This window comes from Magallana gigas, chromosome 3 (genome assembly GCF_963853765.1).
Source record: "Magallana gigas chromosome 3, xbMagGiga1.1, whole genome shotgun sequence".
Lineage (NCBI taxonomy): Eukaryota > Metazoa > Mollusca > Bivalvia > Ostreida > Ostreidae > Magallana > Magallana gigas.
The window spans coordinates 1,244,589-1,261,186 of NC_088855.1; the positions used below are offsets into that span (position 1 = coordinate 1,244,589).

Genomic DNA, 16,598 nt, shown 5'->3' on the forward strand with positions numbered 1-16,598 from the left:
ATCGACAATGTGATTTATATTGGTCTTTATATCCGTCGTTCTAACTATCCGTACATGTTTAACGGTAATAACGCATGCACCCACCACCTACCACACACCCCCACCCCCTCCCCCCCCCCCCCACACACACTCCATTACCTGCCGTTCTCAGTATCTGTTTGAGACTATCAGGATGATTTAGTACCACCCTAGCAGTTGCAGGTCCTATCCACAACAGAAACATGGTCGGATATTTCTCTGTCCATTCTATAATTTTGTCCAAGAAATGTTGACCGAGGTAGCCTTGATGTCTTATCTAAAATTTAAAATATAACTAAACTTATGACAAGAGGCATCAACATCAACCCATTTTTCTCTTAAAACTCGAATTGAATATTACTAAACTCCAGGTGGAAATGTGTTTGTCGGTCCATTTGTTAAGATTAATTTTCTACTTGGCTCACATGATCGTGGTAAATGCTAGCTATAATGGTCCCTTGCCCTATCCGGGCCTCAGGATCACTGAGTAATTTCAGACTCAAGTCAATATTTCAGTCAGTCATAAAATGATTATTGCGTGGACCCTGAGGTCCACGCAGAAAATATATAAGCGAGGTTAAACCGGATGCTATGGGGAAAATTCAGCCTGCGCATGAGTTAGCCTTGTTCCTGTGCGTAATGGGTAGCTTAGGGAACCAGGCAAGCACACGTTTATCTGAATCGGGATCGGGATTATATGCCATATGCACACATAAGTTCAAAAGCGCTGTAATTGTAAAGTTGTCGGTAAACAGTACAAAAACAAAGTATTCCTTTCAAAGAAATGATATGCATGTGATATGAACTGTCAGTATTATGAAATAAGTTAATGTTATACTGAAACTACTACATGCATCAAATAGCATATTTGCAATTTTTTGTTGTTTTCCGAATATTGGAGGAATTAAACGACCCCCCGTTCCATGCACGATTTAGGATTTTCATGATTTTGATAATTTCCTTTTTTTCTTGCATGATTAAATTTATAGTCACATACCTAACAAATTTGATATTTCCATTTAAAAAACGATCATTAATGTATATCTACTCCTTAATAAAAAAAAAAAAGGGGTGTTTTCTCCAAAAAGTTTCAGGCACTATTTTTTTGTCATGGAAGCTAACTAAATAACACGTTTTAAATATGGCTGTTCCATTTATGTTTCATATCCCTGATTATTGGCGCTAATAATGCCTTTTTAGCGGCGATACATAATATTTCATACGAATAGACATCAGTTCGAAAATATCAATATAAGCATTGAATGCTTAATTGTATACACTCGAGAGCCTCAAATTCAAGTTCAAATAGGTTTCTATGGAACGTCATAGCTGCCTTATGTAGCTATTTCATGTGAAGATTGTGCTTTATTATATGAAGATGGTACTTTATTATATGAAGATAGTGCTTTATTATATGAAAATAGTGCGTTTTTATGTGAAGATGGTGCCTTATTTTATGATCTTTAAAAAAAAGCACCATCTTCATATAATAAAGCACCATCTTCATAAATGTATAATAAAGCACCCTCTTCACATGAAATAACCACATCATAATATAATAAAGCACCACCTTCATAAAATAAAGCACCATCTTCATATAGTAAAGCACCACCTTCAAATAATAAAGCACCATCTTCATATAATAAAGCACCACCTTCATATAATAAAGCACCACCTTCATATGAAAGAACCACAGCATAATATGATATATAAAGCACCACCTTCATATGATAAAGCACAATCTTCATATAATAAAGCACCATCTTCATATGAAATAACCACAGCATAATATGAAAAAAACACCGCACCTGTGTTAGCTAGGCTACTGAAGAATGTTTAGAACACTGTGCTGGATACATGTACGTAACAATGCCAGTGCCAAGCTATCATTTTTGCGCTCGCTTAATTAAAATGCAGTTTCGTAAAAATTCATAGATACATGTACCAATTTGCCAAGAGAGTATATCACCACGTCTGTTTTTAGTGTACGTGTCTTACCTGACAGGTGTGATATCTACCTTTAGAAATTAATGTCCCATAAAAAATATAATTTCTCCAGGAGAAATAATTTTTCTACAGGAAATAATAAAATTCCTATAGGATTTTCTAAAAATCCTATAGGAATTATAATTCCTACAGGAAAAAAGTATTTCCTACAGGAATTGATTTAGACAGGTAGTTTTTCTATAAAAAAAAAAAAAAGGTTTTTTCTTGTCGGATTTTAAAATCATATAGGAGTTTTGTTCAAATCCTATCAGAATTTAAATTCCTATGGGAATTTCTTTTATTCCGGTAGGATATTACAATTATCCTAAAGGAAAATTGTTTTTTCTATTGGAAAAATCATTTTCCTGTAGGAATTTATTTTCTAAATGTAAATATCTCACCTACCAGTTGAACAAGTTATTTTATCAGAACTTGATCTGCACGCAATAACTACGAAGTTAAATGCTACAGGGAGGAAACAATGAGGGACCACAAATACATTAAGTGCTGACTTCCATGTACACGATTATAGCATACTTACATGTGGTAGGTGTCCCAGCAGCCAGTGTTTGTCGTAAATAGACTCCGGAAATCCCCAGAAAGTGTACTTAACTTTAATAATCTTTATAAGCAGGTGCGTGATTACGAGAACAAGAATAGTGGAGGCGCCCAGAATAAAAATATCCGCCATTTTTGTTCTAGTGTGTGACCTTAAAAAAATGTGTGTTATCAGGCGCGTAGGCAGAATAGAAGGATAAATGGTTGGGGTCTGGGGGGCCTATTGGGTCCAGGGAAGCTCCTGGGTTTTACCAAATTTATGTCAATTTCCTGCAAAAGAAATCATGCTACATGTGTACATCCCTTTTCTTCAGCAAATACGAAGCACTGAAAAAAGTTTCCCAGGTGAATATGATACAACAAAGGAGTAATTTAAATACTAGTATCGTTATAATTCGTTATCATTGGATGATATTTTATAATATATTTATATATTTCTTAAGTGCATATGGCAAGGAATCCTGAGAAAGATGAGACTTTTTTAAATCTCTATATTGGTTATATCAGTAAAAGAAGACATATTTGTACAATCATCTATAATATTTATTTTGTTTTACCTTATTTTTAGTTTTACCTCAGCGGAAATTTAAAATCTTGTAAAGTCGTATCCTCTTAGTTACTTACTTTTTATAAGAATAGATAGTTTCCTTAATAAACAACATACCACGGATTAACTGTTGCAGTTTATTTCTACAAAACTTTCATTATCTTAAATTGTTGATGATTTTTTTGGCAATGATTTAATAAAAGACATTAAGTTTGATTGCACCTACTTGCTGAATATAGATTTGAATCGGAACAATATTAGAGACACAAAATAATGTGAAACAGGTAGAGCTGGATGGTTAATTCTTTATTCTTAAAATAATCTCTCTCTCTCTCTCTCTCTCTCTCTCTCTCTCTCTCTCTCTCTCTCATCTTTTTTTTTGAGATTCCAAGTACTGCGAGAACTCATAGATAAGCGTGAACATACGGTATCGCCACATTGCCACTGATCTATAGCTTTCTTTCTTTTTTTTAAATTTAATTATTGTCATATTTTTATGTAAATACAGTGTATACTATATAATTAAAATATTCTTAGCAATATAACTTGGAATATATCCTCGATCTTAAATTGATTTACATGTAATTGTCTTTAACTGATTAACAAGTTTTAATTGTCATTGAGTCCATGGACTCATCGACAATTAAAATTGTTGATTAGGTAAAGACATAATTTTAAGCATTTTAAAAAACTAAAACGACAACACGGAATTTTTCTCCTCAAAAGGGAGGCAGAAAAAGAGCTTTATATGTTTACTTGTTACAATTCTACATGTATCAGTACCCGCAACGTTATTTTTTACAAGATAAACGATAGGATAGGATTCACGCACGATAGGATAGCATTAACGCACGATAGAACAGTATACACGCACGAAAGGATAGGATTAACGCACGATAGAACAGTATACACGCACGATATGATAGGATTGATACACGATAGGAAAGGATAAACGATGTTCATGATAAACGTATGATCGCTTTATACGATATTTACGAACAAACTGATAATGGCAGAATTTGAGAGAGAACACGTACAAATAAAGAATTTCTTTTTAGTAACAATTGCCGAGTTGTTAATCATCGCTGCATCATTTATAGAATGTATAAAAATGACCAGTTAATTTTTTTCAAAAAGCCGATCGCCGCGAATATTTCAGCCCAAGATTAAATCTCTCGGAAAATAGCGGGTTTAATTATATAAATCCAACTCTTGTATAAAGTAAATATAAAAATCTTTCATAAGTACATTTCTTTCTGTATAAGAAAATAATGCATTAAAAACGAATTATTACAGATAAGTTAAATAAATATTTACGCAGATACACATTCTGCGTACGATTTGTTAACATTGTTTTCAAGCTGATTGTCGAGAACATTTCAGCCTGAAATCAAATATCACACGGAAAATAACGGGTTCAAAATACAACTCGGGTTTTAATTAAATATAAATTATATCATAAATAGTTTTGTTTCTGTAAAATATGATGCAACAAAATTATATTGCATAAAAGTTCATGTTTACGCAGGTATACAGTCTGCGTACGATTTAATATATTCGATATACAGGTAAATATGTTACCTGGTTCCTAAGAACTTCGTTTTTCATTTTCAATGTTAACAGATATGATTTACATATAATATTGGTTAATTTTGATCTAAAAAAAATAAAAATTAGTATCCTGACGGAATGTTGGATAGGGTTTTACAATTCTTGTTCGATAAATATTCGTATACGGCGCACCGAACGAGTTGCAACTTAGTAATAAATTTACTTGCTTATGAAAAGGCACGAAACGATTAACACGATAGGATGAACGGAAGAATTGTTGAAATTAAACGATAAACCTGATAGGATTCACGCACGATATAATAGGATTAACGCACGATAGAACAGTATACACGCACGATAGGATAGAATTAACGCACGATAAAACAGTATACACGCACGATACGATAGGATTGATACACGATACGATAGGATAGGATTAAAAAAAATAACGTTGCGGGTACTGTATACATGTGTACGTCCAAACACGCTTAACTTGTATTTAAATGCAGTTTTAAACATTAATATTGATAAATCAATATATTATTTTACATCAACCAAGTATCATGATCAACCGCCCTCTATTTCTTACGCAAATGATTGTAATTCGTGACAGGACTGAAATCTTTCCGTTTATCGATAGGTCAAAACATTCAGCAACATAAGAAAAATCACTGCGCAAAATAATCATTTAAATGTCAGACACAAATTCCCATAGAAGACGATTTGGCCGTTTCTTATAGCTACATATAGGAAAATTCATTATTTACATGTAATGTGGAAGGGACTTCATGTTGTGTCGTATTATTCATCGAAATAAACAATAAATCAAGTATAATTTCATAAATAGTTTCTTTCCCCACAGTATTATCTGACAGCTTAGCGCAGTGGTTAGAGCGCTCTCTACCGACCTGTATGTCAGGAGTTCGAATCCTGTTGGGATTTGTAAAATTTTTACCTTTTCAAAATTTTCTAATTTTGGTAGTGTTAACAGGGACCAACCTAGAGCAATCTTAGTTTAGGGAAAAAAATCGTATTTTTTTGGTGAAATATTGTGTAAGGAAATTCTAAACCAGTAAAAGTATTTTAATTATAACGTTCTTTAATCCACATTAATATTGACAGGTGTTCCATACAACCGTAATTAAGGGGGTTGGAGGGTGGCTTTGAATTTCTCTCAGGTTGAGATACATAAATCCTGTAAGTTATTTTCCCTTTATTTATTTGATATAGATTATATTCAGTTATATATAGGCCTATAATGAAATATGTATTTATTTGTCATTCCAACACAATATTTAGGAAATTTTCTTCATCTCAGAAATTGAAAAGTCCCCAAAATAGTTGGGCCTTGGGATTTAGGAACGATAACTCTTACCTGAGGAACTTTCATACCAAATAACATTTTAAATTTTTTGTGTGTTTATTTGCAATAATTTTCATTCAATTTTTTATGTCACATTCATTGAAATACATTTTCTTATAACATCAAGCAGCTTTTTCAGATGATTTTTCAACAGAGTAAGAAGATATGAACAATTATGTTTTGGGGAAATACTAAATTATTTGCAACATAAAATTTTTGAATATTATGAAATGAAATATTTTTTTCTTATGTGTCTCAAGGAGATGTCCATCATATGACAAAAAAAATCGTTCAATTTGTTGATTAAAAATTATTTTACAAAAACACGAAAAAACATTTTTAAAAATCTTTAAAAATACCGATAGTATCAATATAATTGTTTTAATATTTGATAAGTATATGTTTTGTGGTCTTCTATTGAAAATTGGAATAAACTGTGGGTGTATAGAGCCACCTTAAGTAAACACAGCATAAGAACAATCGCGCTCACGCTTACAACATTTTCTCTGTTGTCAAATACAACTCTATAACTTTTGAACCGTAAAGATAACAGTAACTGCAAATCCCGTGTCATGGATTTTAAAAGAAACTGGGCGCACAAGATTATAAGTTTGCAGGAATCATCGACACGAATCAATAATGATTTAAATGTCTATAACCTCGAAAGTTTGAACAAAAATTAATTACTCAAACTTGAAAGTTGATGTACATGGCCATTCCGGCTATAAAGAAAAACCTCACAAACTTTCTAAAAATGTCAATGAGAGGGTAAACCGATATAATTAGTTATGTTGGAAATGTTAATTAATGTATTTTAATTCACTTATATCGTACATCTTATTAAACTAGTTATAAGAACAGAAAATAGTGTTCATGAATACGGCAAAAACCAATAAAGGGAAATTAAAATATACCGGTATTCCATAATTTAACATAATGTTACATTCAACATACATTTAAAAACAAAAAAGTTTTTAACAAAAATAAAAAAGTAGTCAACAATAGGATTTGAACCCCAAACACTGCATGTTTGTATTCACTAATCCAGGACAAAACCATTGAGCCATGCGTGACTTCACAATTAATGTGCGGTATAAAGTGTTTTGAAACAACATTGCCATATCAATGGACTTTAATTGTTTTTATCCTCCAAATTTTTTTTGGAATAGTACATAAATAGTCATCTCTGGGTCATCACTCCATCTTTTTTTTTAAGCAACATTTTCACTGTTAAAATATTGCATCTGTGCACGTTTCAAGTTTGTGGAGAGAGGACCCAGAGACAATAAAATCATTTAAAAATAGATATAAATAAGTAGGATTTTGCATGAATTGCATCGTGTTGATATATTTAGACCCATACTATAATAAAACCTATGGTGGAATAGATCTGCCATCACTTCTCTGATAATTATGTCGACTTGTCAGATCTTGATGTCCACTTGTCAGATAATTATGTGGATTTCCAGATAATTATGTCAACTTATCAGTTATTAAGTCGACTTGTCACTTACGTGTTTAAAAATTTAACACTTTAACCTTTCCACGCCCAATTTGTGCCATTAAGTTGAAATAATATTTTCTGGCAATTCGACATAAGGATCTGACAAATCGACATTAGCATGTTTTAAGTCGACATAATTATCTGACAAGTCGACATAATTATCTGACAAGTCGACATAATTACTTGACAAGTCGAAATAATTATTTGACAAGACGACCTAATATCTGACATGTCAACATCATTATCTGATACCTTGGCTTATAATATGAATGATAAATTTCTTTAAACTAGTGGCCATATTAACTTGTCAGATCTTTTTGTCGACTCGTCAGATATTATTATGACAAGTTAATGGCAGTTAGTGGCACTAACACGCTTTAACAACAAAATATTGAGTTTCTTGTCAATATGGTTATTTTCTGACAAGTCAACATAAAGATCTGACAAGTTGACATAAATATCTGACAAGTCGACATAATCATCTGCCAAGTCGACATAACTATCTGACAAGTGGTGGCAGATCTATGCCACCAACCGTTTGCATTACAAACATGTTTTCTATACCCATTCCACGTCCAACAAAAACCAAATAGCGGTTAATATAATTCGAAAAATGTGCAAAATTATTTGATGAAATTTCCACTCTCCTTGTGCGCCCAGATTCCTGCCGAATCTATATCTTAAGCGCCCACTTTCTTTCTTACTTTATAGGTTCATGTTTTGGTGTTTATTAAATGGCATGTTCAGGTATGATTTCACGCAACATGTATAAAACATGATTAATATATTTCTAAGCTATGTAAACAATGTTGATACAGTTATTAATATTGATTGGACATATAGTACATGTATTTCAACTTTGATAACACGAAATACATGTGTCATGCTACATGTATCACTATAAAATCCTTCGGACTTGTGTTTATCAAGACACCACACATTAAAATAAGACAGTACGGAAAACATATCCATTTACAGTGCGGTTACTTTCCTAGTTGAAGGTTGCTTGTCACCGGAAGTATTTCTAGTCTCATTCTGGTTCCGGCGAAGTAAGTCCATCAACTCACGCTTTTCAAGTTCCAATCTCTCTGTGTCTTGTCGGCGCTTGACCTCCAGTTCCATTAGAAGCTTTATTTTTTGAGAAAGTCTAGAAACCTCGGTCTTTAACTCATCCACCTGAGCCTGCATGGAGGACTCTTTCTGTACCATGTGACACCTTTGAGTGTTCAGCCTCAGTTCCATTTCACGCTTCTGTTCGTCGATCTTACAGAACATCTCAGAGCGCAGGATATCCATGGCGGTTTTCAGCTCGTAGATACAGTTGTGTTCATTGTCGTCCCGTGTGACCATCAGTATGCCGCAGCCTTTCGGACATTCCTTGGCGCGAAACCCACAGTCCTCTAAATGCTTGGCCAGGTCTTCTCTTGACACAGAGAGAGGACAGTTACCATTTGGGCACTCAACCGAACCACGGGGGCACTCCGACTCGTGGGTCGCAAGGAACTCAAGCGAACTAACGTGACTGCAGCCGCGAGTCACATTAATACAACGAATTTGTAGGTTGTCCAGATCGTTCTTCATATAACGGAACAAAGGTTTAAGGTTCGAAAGCGACAGGTTCTTCCTGTCTTCCGGGCACCTTGTTTCGTTTGCAAGCCATCCTTCGATGCACCTTCGACAGTATGCATGCTCGCAAGGTGCTTGGACTGGGTCTTCTAGGACATCGCGGCAAATACAACACAGAAGACCGTCGTTAACCTCCCCTAGGAAGCGCCCGAGGTCGAATCCCATTCCTACATATGGAACCTGTAAGAGAGAAGTCACAGACAATTGCTTTTTTCTACGAAGTAGTCTATCTATAATCTATTCATAATATTGTTACTGGAGATTTTTGTCACTTTCTTGCGCGTGTAATATCAGAATGCATGTATTTATTACATGCTTAGTAATAAATACAGATTTTTTGCATGTGTGATACAGATGACTTCACAAAACTCATATCGACCTCCGGGGCGTATCACATCCCTTGCTTTTTTCTTTTCGGTATTTGTGCGTGTTTACAGACGAAAAAATAAAAAAAATTGTTACAGTTGACAATTTTAAGTGCAGTTGAAAACTTTAAATGTTAGTTAATGTTTTGAAGCAGTAAATTTTAAAAGCTGAGGAAATTCCGGTTCTGTAACTTTATGTTTGGTTAAATTAACCAGAGACATAACATTTATGTCTCTGGTAAAACAATAAGATTTCATATTTTTAAATATTACACGTACAAAATAATTTCAAATAATACTAAGTATTTAAAATCAATTTGTTCAAGTTGATGTTTTTTTTTTATTAAATTTTATTACTAAGTATGTAATATATATAATAATAGATACCCTTTTTCCATTTCACAGCCTGTATTAGCCCTAGACCAATGTCATCCCTTTGGGCTGATATTGGAGTCTCGGGCTGATACCAGCTGTGATATGGAAAAGGTTATGCATAATTCTCTGTGTATCACTAGTAGTAGTTTTATAAAATATGCAATATTTATCAAATATATTGAATATCTTTGCATTAAATTTCATCTCTTCATTATTAAGTTCACTTTAAAGTTTCACGCAGATAGAGCGGTACGGGATGCGGGGGGGGGGGGGGGGTACAACATTTCATATACTGTGTTGAGTTTGTATCGTATTTCTCCTTTTTCTTCTTGAGTGTTAAACTTTCTCCGTGAAGAAATAAACATTGACTGCTCCAAAAGATCTTTTTCTGCCCTCTGTCTCTTTCGTTCGTTCTCTCTCTCTCTTTTTCTCTCTCTCTCTCTCTCTCTCTCTCTCTCTCTCTCTCTAAAAGAGGGAGAAATGATTGACTCATTGAGTGTTGAGGACAAAAGTTCAACATATAATACACCACTTCACTACACAAGTACATTGATCTGAGACGAATCCAATGTAATTATAGACGTTCTTACCAGATTAAGAAGGTTTGTATTTGGCCTCTTGTCATCTGTATCCGTCCGCGTGCTTGGGATAGTCCCAGAACCAGCCTCAATGTCCTTATTATTGTATCACTTTAAATATTTCATTCCGTAAAAATCACCAAATTCTCTCTGGGAAAGTTGATCGATCGTAATGATATTACAGACTGATTTCTCCAAGCACCCAGATTTGATTTATAAACAAAGCGGGCTACACTCCGTGACTTTATTAAATGTTCCTAGTCATAAACACTGGCCTTGGCTGGCTGTGTATGTATACAAAGACTGGGACATGTGCCAGGTCAATATGAATACTTTAACATTGTGTGTATACCGCTATCGAAACACATCAAAGACAACTGATACCGATCACATTTCCATACACGTAATGAGTGAATTCTATCTTACTTGGATGTGTTTAATTTCAAATTTGTAGAAAACAGAACAGATCGAGAATATATTACTCAAGACAACTTCAATGTTATTCCAAATGTCTACTTGAAAAGTTTTTATCTTTGTGTTTCAAATGAAAACTTCATTTAGAATTAATTGTAAGACATTGCTAAAAGCTAAATATCATAGCAAATATTTTTGTCATAAAGGCACCATATAAAAAAATTGATCAATAAAACTTTTCGAAGCGAGGTTATTTTTAATCATTTAATTAATTAGGCCTATACAGTAGCCATGCAGTATCAGAGAACCAAATAGCACTCACATATCAGGATAACATTTCTCAGACTTGAAACGAAAGCTACACAAGAAAGATATATGAATGCATTAATTTTTTTTTTATAAATCATGTTTATCAAAGCAACAATCAAGAAAAGAAACATTTTCGGAGTGATTTATAAGCAGATGTCAATGACAGATCCGCGCCCTTTGGTATTTTATCGGCTCGACAAGAGGGATTCCGAAGAGCTTGGTACTTGGAATCAAGCACGTCAACGGTCAAGTCAACCATTTTAAGAAATACAACAAAGTGACGAGAATATTATTGTCATGAGAGCAGGGCACTAGGAAGCAATCACGCTGTCAGTATGGAGATGCTACGGACTCTCGCTTCTCTCTTCTTCTGTGTCTATTTCGTGCATTCCTCGCCGCTTGAGTCATCGATTGGAGCGAGGATGGAGATAACAGAGAATGAGGTCAAGACAGTGACTTTCAATTTCACAGAGACTGATAGGCCAGTGAAAATAATCGTTAGAAGTTCAGATACTTTTATCTTTAGTGTCATAGAGGGTTCTCGCCATAATATTACCAACGGAGAGTCCGGAAATTTCTCTGCTTATATTCGCGGGGAGTTTTTAGGACGTGCCGAAGTGCATGTGTTTGTAAACAAACTCTTCAAAGGGACGCAACTCAGCAATGCAATACAAGGTGCGTCCGATAATGAAAGCTGGTACATCACTGAGAATCCGGTGGATGTGGTGGTGAAGCGAGCGGAGAGTCCCCTGTCGACAGTGTTCACGTCCATTGTGATAGTACTGGTGTGCCTGGCTAACATCGCCATGGGTTGTAAGACTGATCTGAAGGAGGTAAAGCGAACTTTGAAGAGACCCGTGGCTCCGATCACCGGTCTGGTCTCCCAGTTCACCCTCATGCCACTGGTACGAATACAGCAATGTCCAGACCAGCACACACACAGACACACACACTCATACAGACATTCACAGACAAGCAGAAACACACTTACACATCATGTTACTTACTTGTACCACACATATGTAAGGTAAATATACAGGTTGGAACCATGCAATCACCCAAATAGATTATTTGATAGCCTAATTTAGGTATAATATCCAAGTCATCCTCACAATGTCGGGTCGTGAGTCCACTTGTGGCCACTGCCACGAGTTTGTGGCCACGAGTTGACTCAGTAGCCCTGAAATTGTTAGGATGATCCCAAATAGGATTAAAGGCACCTCAGTCCTGACAAATTAGGTGTGATCACAAAAACTTAAGAACTATTAGGTATTTATTATTTTTATGTTGATTTATTAATGTGTGGATCCAGAAATTTTATTTGAGGGGGAGGGGATCCAAGGGATAATTTGTTTTCTCAAGGGGGGGGGGGGGGGGCGGGGGTCTAAGACTAGTTTGGTAATTTAACTGTGAAGTTTGTTTGAATTTTTTAGGGGGTCCCATCTCCTTGATCTGTGCATGTTTATGTCTGTTATTTGATTTACTACATGAATTTACCAAATTCCACTTCCCCCTAATTAATGAATACCTGTAGTCCTATACCTATAATTACAACTGAAGCCTTAGGGATTAAAGGGATATGTGATAATTTCTTAGCTGACTTAATCCACGATGCTCAAGATAAAATTATCAGAGTAGTTTTATAAATATGGTTCTGTCTAAGATTTGTTCTTTAAATATCATTCCACGAGACTAAAAATATTTATGACTCTGTCATAAGTTCTTTTGTAGAATGCAGCCCTGGTCGCCAAATCAAAGATGTCAAGTTGATACTTCATAATTGAATTGTAAACTTTTGTTGCATATTCCTGGGCTTTTTTTGACAGTTATGTCGCCATAGCAATAAGGGATTTCAGGTTGTGCACAGGAGGAATATATATTGTTAATATTCAGCACAGCTACAATGTACCTATGACTGAAATGTGGCACTGTTGAAAAAAATACACCCAAATTGGAAAGAAATGACAAATATACTAGTATTTGATCTTCTCTTCTAACTTGTTTGTGTTATATCAAGAGTTTACAGTTGATCTGTTGTCCATGCTGAGTTACATCAAGTGTTTGCAGTTGATCTGTTGTCCATGCTGAATTACATCAAGAGTTTACAGTTGATCTGTTGTCCATGCTGAGTTACATCAAGAGTTTACAGTTGATCTGTTGTCCATGCTGAATTACATCAAGAGTTTACAGTTGATCTGTTGTCCATGCTGAATTACATCAAGTGTTTTCAGTTGATCTGTTGATCATGCTGAATTACACCTTCCACTGTTCTTGTTACTTGTTTATATATATTCAAATTATTTCTGTTAATTATGTAATCAATTGTTCACATTCAATACACCTTCTGTTGCTCATATATATGTTAAATTAAATGTTCTCTGTTGATCAAATGTTCGATCATGTTGAATATCCTTTCCAATATTTACATATTGACTATATTGGATACATTGAATCATCCACTGTTTACATATTGATTTGCTTATATTAGATGCATTGAATCATCCAATGTTTTCATATTGACTTGCTTATATTGGATACATTGAATCATCCACTGTTTACATATTGATTTGCTTATATTGGATGCATTGAATCATCCAATGTTTACATATTGACTTGCTTATATCGGTTGCCTATCTCTATTGTAGATATCCCTGGGAGTTGGTTACTTTCTGGGCCTGGATGCAGCGCTGTGGTTTGGTTTCTTTGCCATGGGTTCCTCTCCAGGAGGAGCTGCCAGCAACATCTACTGTTATCTATTGGACGGCGATGTATCCCTCAGTGTGACCATGACCTTCATCAGTACTTTGGCTTCGCTAGGTATGTAGGTCATGACATATTTATTATTAACTTATCATCACTAAGTATGTATGTTATGAAAGTGCCACTATTTAAAGGGGGGGGGGTGTATTTATTTAGGTTTGTTGGGAATCCTCTTGTGTTAGACCTGTAGCTATAATTTGATTAACCTTTGCAATGTACACATTCACAACTTTTCAATATATCTGTGTGCTATGTTGTAGCTCTGATTCCAGCATGGATCTACAGTGTGGGTATTAATGTGATCTACAAAGACATAGAGATTTCTATTCCCTTCGTAAATATCATCACATCTCTAGTCGGCCTGATCATTCCTGTGGGCATCGGGATCCTGATACAAATCAAGAAACCCAACTGGGCCCGGTTTATAGAGAAGTTGGTGCGCCCAATCACTGTGCTATTCATCATCCTGGTCTTCACCATTGGTGTATACGCCAATCTGTATGTGTTTGAACTCCTGACCCCTCTTACTTTACTAGCTGGGGCTTTAATTCCTTATTGTGGGTTTGCTTTTGGTGCTCTTGTAGCCTTCATAACAAAACATGACAGACAGAGAATCCTAACAATTGCCATAGAGACTGGTATCCAGAACACTGGTATATCCATTGTCATGCTCCAGTTGTCACTTCCGACTCCGGATTCCGACATTGGAATGGTGGCTCCCATTGTGTGTTCCATTTTTACTCCTATTCCCATGGTGATTGCCATTACTGCATATGAAATAAAGAAGCGGTGCTTTAAGAAGAAGGAGGTTGCCACTGGTGAGAAATTGAAAGGACTAGATGGGGGAGAAAAGTCAGAGAAATTGGGGGTGGAGGGTTTATCTTACCAGCCAGTTAGTGAGAAAGGGAGTGACTCTGAAACAGAGACTTGTAAAAAACATGAAAAGAAAGGCATTTAGAAAGTTTTATGAAAAGAGGGGTTGCCATGGACGTCTACTTAACATATTATTTGAGGTTTTCATTTGCTAGTCAGTACGGCTTGCAAAGTTGAAATTGGAAAACTCTGATACTCTCTGCCATGTTTTTTAATAATGCGAAAATGGAAATGACATTTTTTATGTGAAATATCATCATGAATACTTATACATGTATCTATGCTCAAATATGAATATGTAAAAGTTGATGTTCCTCGCAATATATATTTGATATTCCATGAAAAGTTTGCATCTTGAGAGTGCTCAAATGTTTTATTGTTTTATTCTTAAACAGTTTTATTGCTGATCAAGTTTTACACATATTTTTGTATTTTTCCCCTTTAAGATATGTTAAGAATTTTATACCAAATTATCTGTAGAATATTAATTTTTTTTATTTTAAGTTTATACATCTTTCTTTAAAGAAAATTTAATTAGAGCATACTTGATGTAACCTTTTATATGTCTTTGTTTTAGATTTTATTAGTATAATGACAATGCCATATTATTTTTATATAGAATTACTGGTATATATACAAACTGATTGCTGGAATGTTTTAAATCATTCAATCATATATTGCCTTAAGGTACTACACCGAGACTTATACTTTTTAAGACGGTATGTCACAAGATGGCGATTTAAATGTTTTGTTAAACTGTTTGTATCAAGCGATTTAGATGTAGATCATCATAGCTCAGTGGTTAAAATATCAGGCTTGTGAAACGCAGGTCATGAGTTCGAATCCATCTGGGGCTTTTGTTTATGTTTACTGTAAGAAATTTTTGAAAATACTATTTTTTATCTAAAGTTGCACATTTTTTCGCCTATTTGATATATATACTTCTTATCCATCATGCTTTCTATCATAATCAAGTAATTGTCTGCTGATTTGAGAAACTTTTTCAAGGTGTAGTGAGACACCTTAAACAACCTGTGTTGGTGAAAGTATTTCCTGAATTGATTTTTCTGTGTCAAAAGCAATGATACTATGTATATCAGTTTATCAGCATCGGTGAAGATTGCATTTGAATGACAAGTCATTATTTGCTTGCTGTATTTTGTTGACCAGTAGATTTTGTTTTAGATGGAGTGTTTTATTATATTCTAGTCACATCTTGTAGTCAAGTTTAAATAAAATGTAAATTGGAATCTAGCAGGCAGTTGTTATTGTTATCTGTAATTGATTCTAAAAATGTATGTTCAATATGACATATTTTTAATACCTGTTCATGTCTATACATGTTTTGTATAAACAAAATATATATGTTTGTATCTAGATCCCAGTAATTTTGTCTTCATTTACTTATATTTAATTGGACATTATGTATAAATGGACACTGACTTGTACGTACGTAAACAAACTTTTGGTTATTAATAAGGACTTTCTTCCTTGATTTTATAATTAGAGGTATATGTCAAACACTGGTTCTGCCACAGAAGACTCATACATTTACCTGTCTGACAGGTAGAAGTAACCTAGGTACAAATTCATTTTACATTTTCACCAATAAAATTATGGACTTGTTTTTAGCTCATCTGAACTAAAAGCTCATGTGAGCTTTCTATCTGTAAACTTTTTACTTTTCAACATCTTTTCCAGAGCCAATTTCAACCAAACATGGCATAAAGCACCCTTAGGCAAGGATGTCTCAAAGTTGTGAAAACTAGGG

At 34.6% G+C, this 16,598-nt stretch overlaps 3 protein-coding genes across 5 annotated transcripts in view; 1 reads left to right on the top strand and 2 right to left on the bottom strand.

The window, feature by feature from the left end:
- Positions 1–2,717, bottom strand: part of LOC105327178 (cytochrome P450 4F8) — a 35,805-nt gene extending 33,088 nt beyond the window's left edge. The window contains exons 1-2 of one of the 2 annotated variants that reach the window (XM_066077985.1): positions 2,546–2,717; positions 139–295 (exon numbers count right to left, since the gene is read on the bottom strand). In XM_066077985.1, the coding sequence (XP_065934057.1) occupies positions 139–295; positions 2,546–2,695 (307 nt within the window). In that variant the 5' untranslated portion in view covers positions 2,696–2,717. The remainder of the gene's footprint in view (positions 1–138; positions 296–2,545) is intronic. The other variant, XM_011427493.4, reaches the window with a different exon arrangement.
- Positions 2,718–8,239: 5,522 nt separating this feature from the next.
- On the bottom strand, positions 8,240–10,998 carry LOC105327179 (RING finger protein 151). 2 transcript variants are annotated; one of them, XM_034482196.2, is made up of 3 exons: positions 10,484–10,998; positions 9,906–9,988; positions 8,240–9,333 (listed from the first exon to the last, which is right to left on the bottom strand). In XM_034482196.2, exon 3 carries the CDS (start codon positions 9,316–9,318, stop codon positions 8,500–8,502), a length of 819 nt encoding a protein of 272 aa, XP_034338087.2. In that variant the 5' UTR covers positions 9,319–9,333; positions 9,906–9,988; positions 10,484–10,998; the 3' UTR covers positions 8,240–8,499. The 2 variants fall into 2 exon arrangements, with proteins under 2 accessions (XP_034338087.2, XP_034338086.2); XM_034482195.2 differs by lacking the exon at positions 9,906–9,988 and having other exon boundaries at positions 10,484–10,995.
- Positions 10,999–11,378: 380 nt separating this feature from the next.
- Positions 11,379–16,206, top strand: LOC105327180 (ileal sodium/bile acid cotransporter). The gene is made up of 3 exons (XM_034482194.2): positions 11,379–12,099; positions 13,840–14,011; positions 14,215–16,206. Exons 1-3 carry the CDS (start codon positions 11,530–11,532, stop codon positions 14,910–14,912), a joined length of 1,440 nt encoding a protein of 479 aa, XP_034338085.2. The 5' UTR covers positions 11,379–11,529; the 3' UTR covers positions 14,913–16,206.
- The last annotated feature ends 392 nt before the right edge of the window (positions 16,207–16,598 follow it).

Excerpts from the sequence above, each read along its gene's own strand:
- LOC105327179 (XM_034482196.2), bottom strand. The coding sequence starts at position 9,318 with ATGGGATTCGACCTCGGGCGCTTCCTAGGGGAGGTTAACGACGGTCTT.
- LOC105327180 (XM_034482194.2), top strand. The coding sequence starts at position 11,530 with ATGGAGATGCTACGGACTCTCGCTTCTCTCTTCTTCTGTGTCTATTTC. Across the intron at positions 12,100-13,839 it reads AGTTCACCCTCATGCCACTG|ATATCCCTGGGAGTTGGTTA; the intron begins GTACGAATACAG and ends TCTCTATTGTAG. Across the intron at positions 14,012-14,214 it reads CAGTACTTTGGCTTCGCTAG|CTCTGATTCCAGCATGGATC; the intron begins GTATGTAGGTCA and ends GCTATGTTGTAG.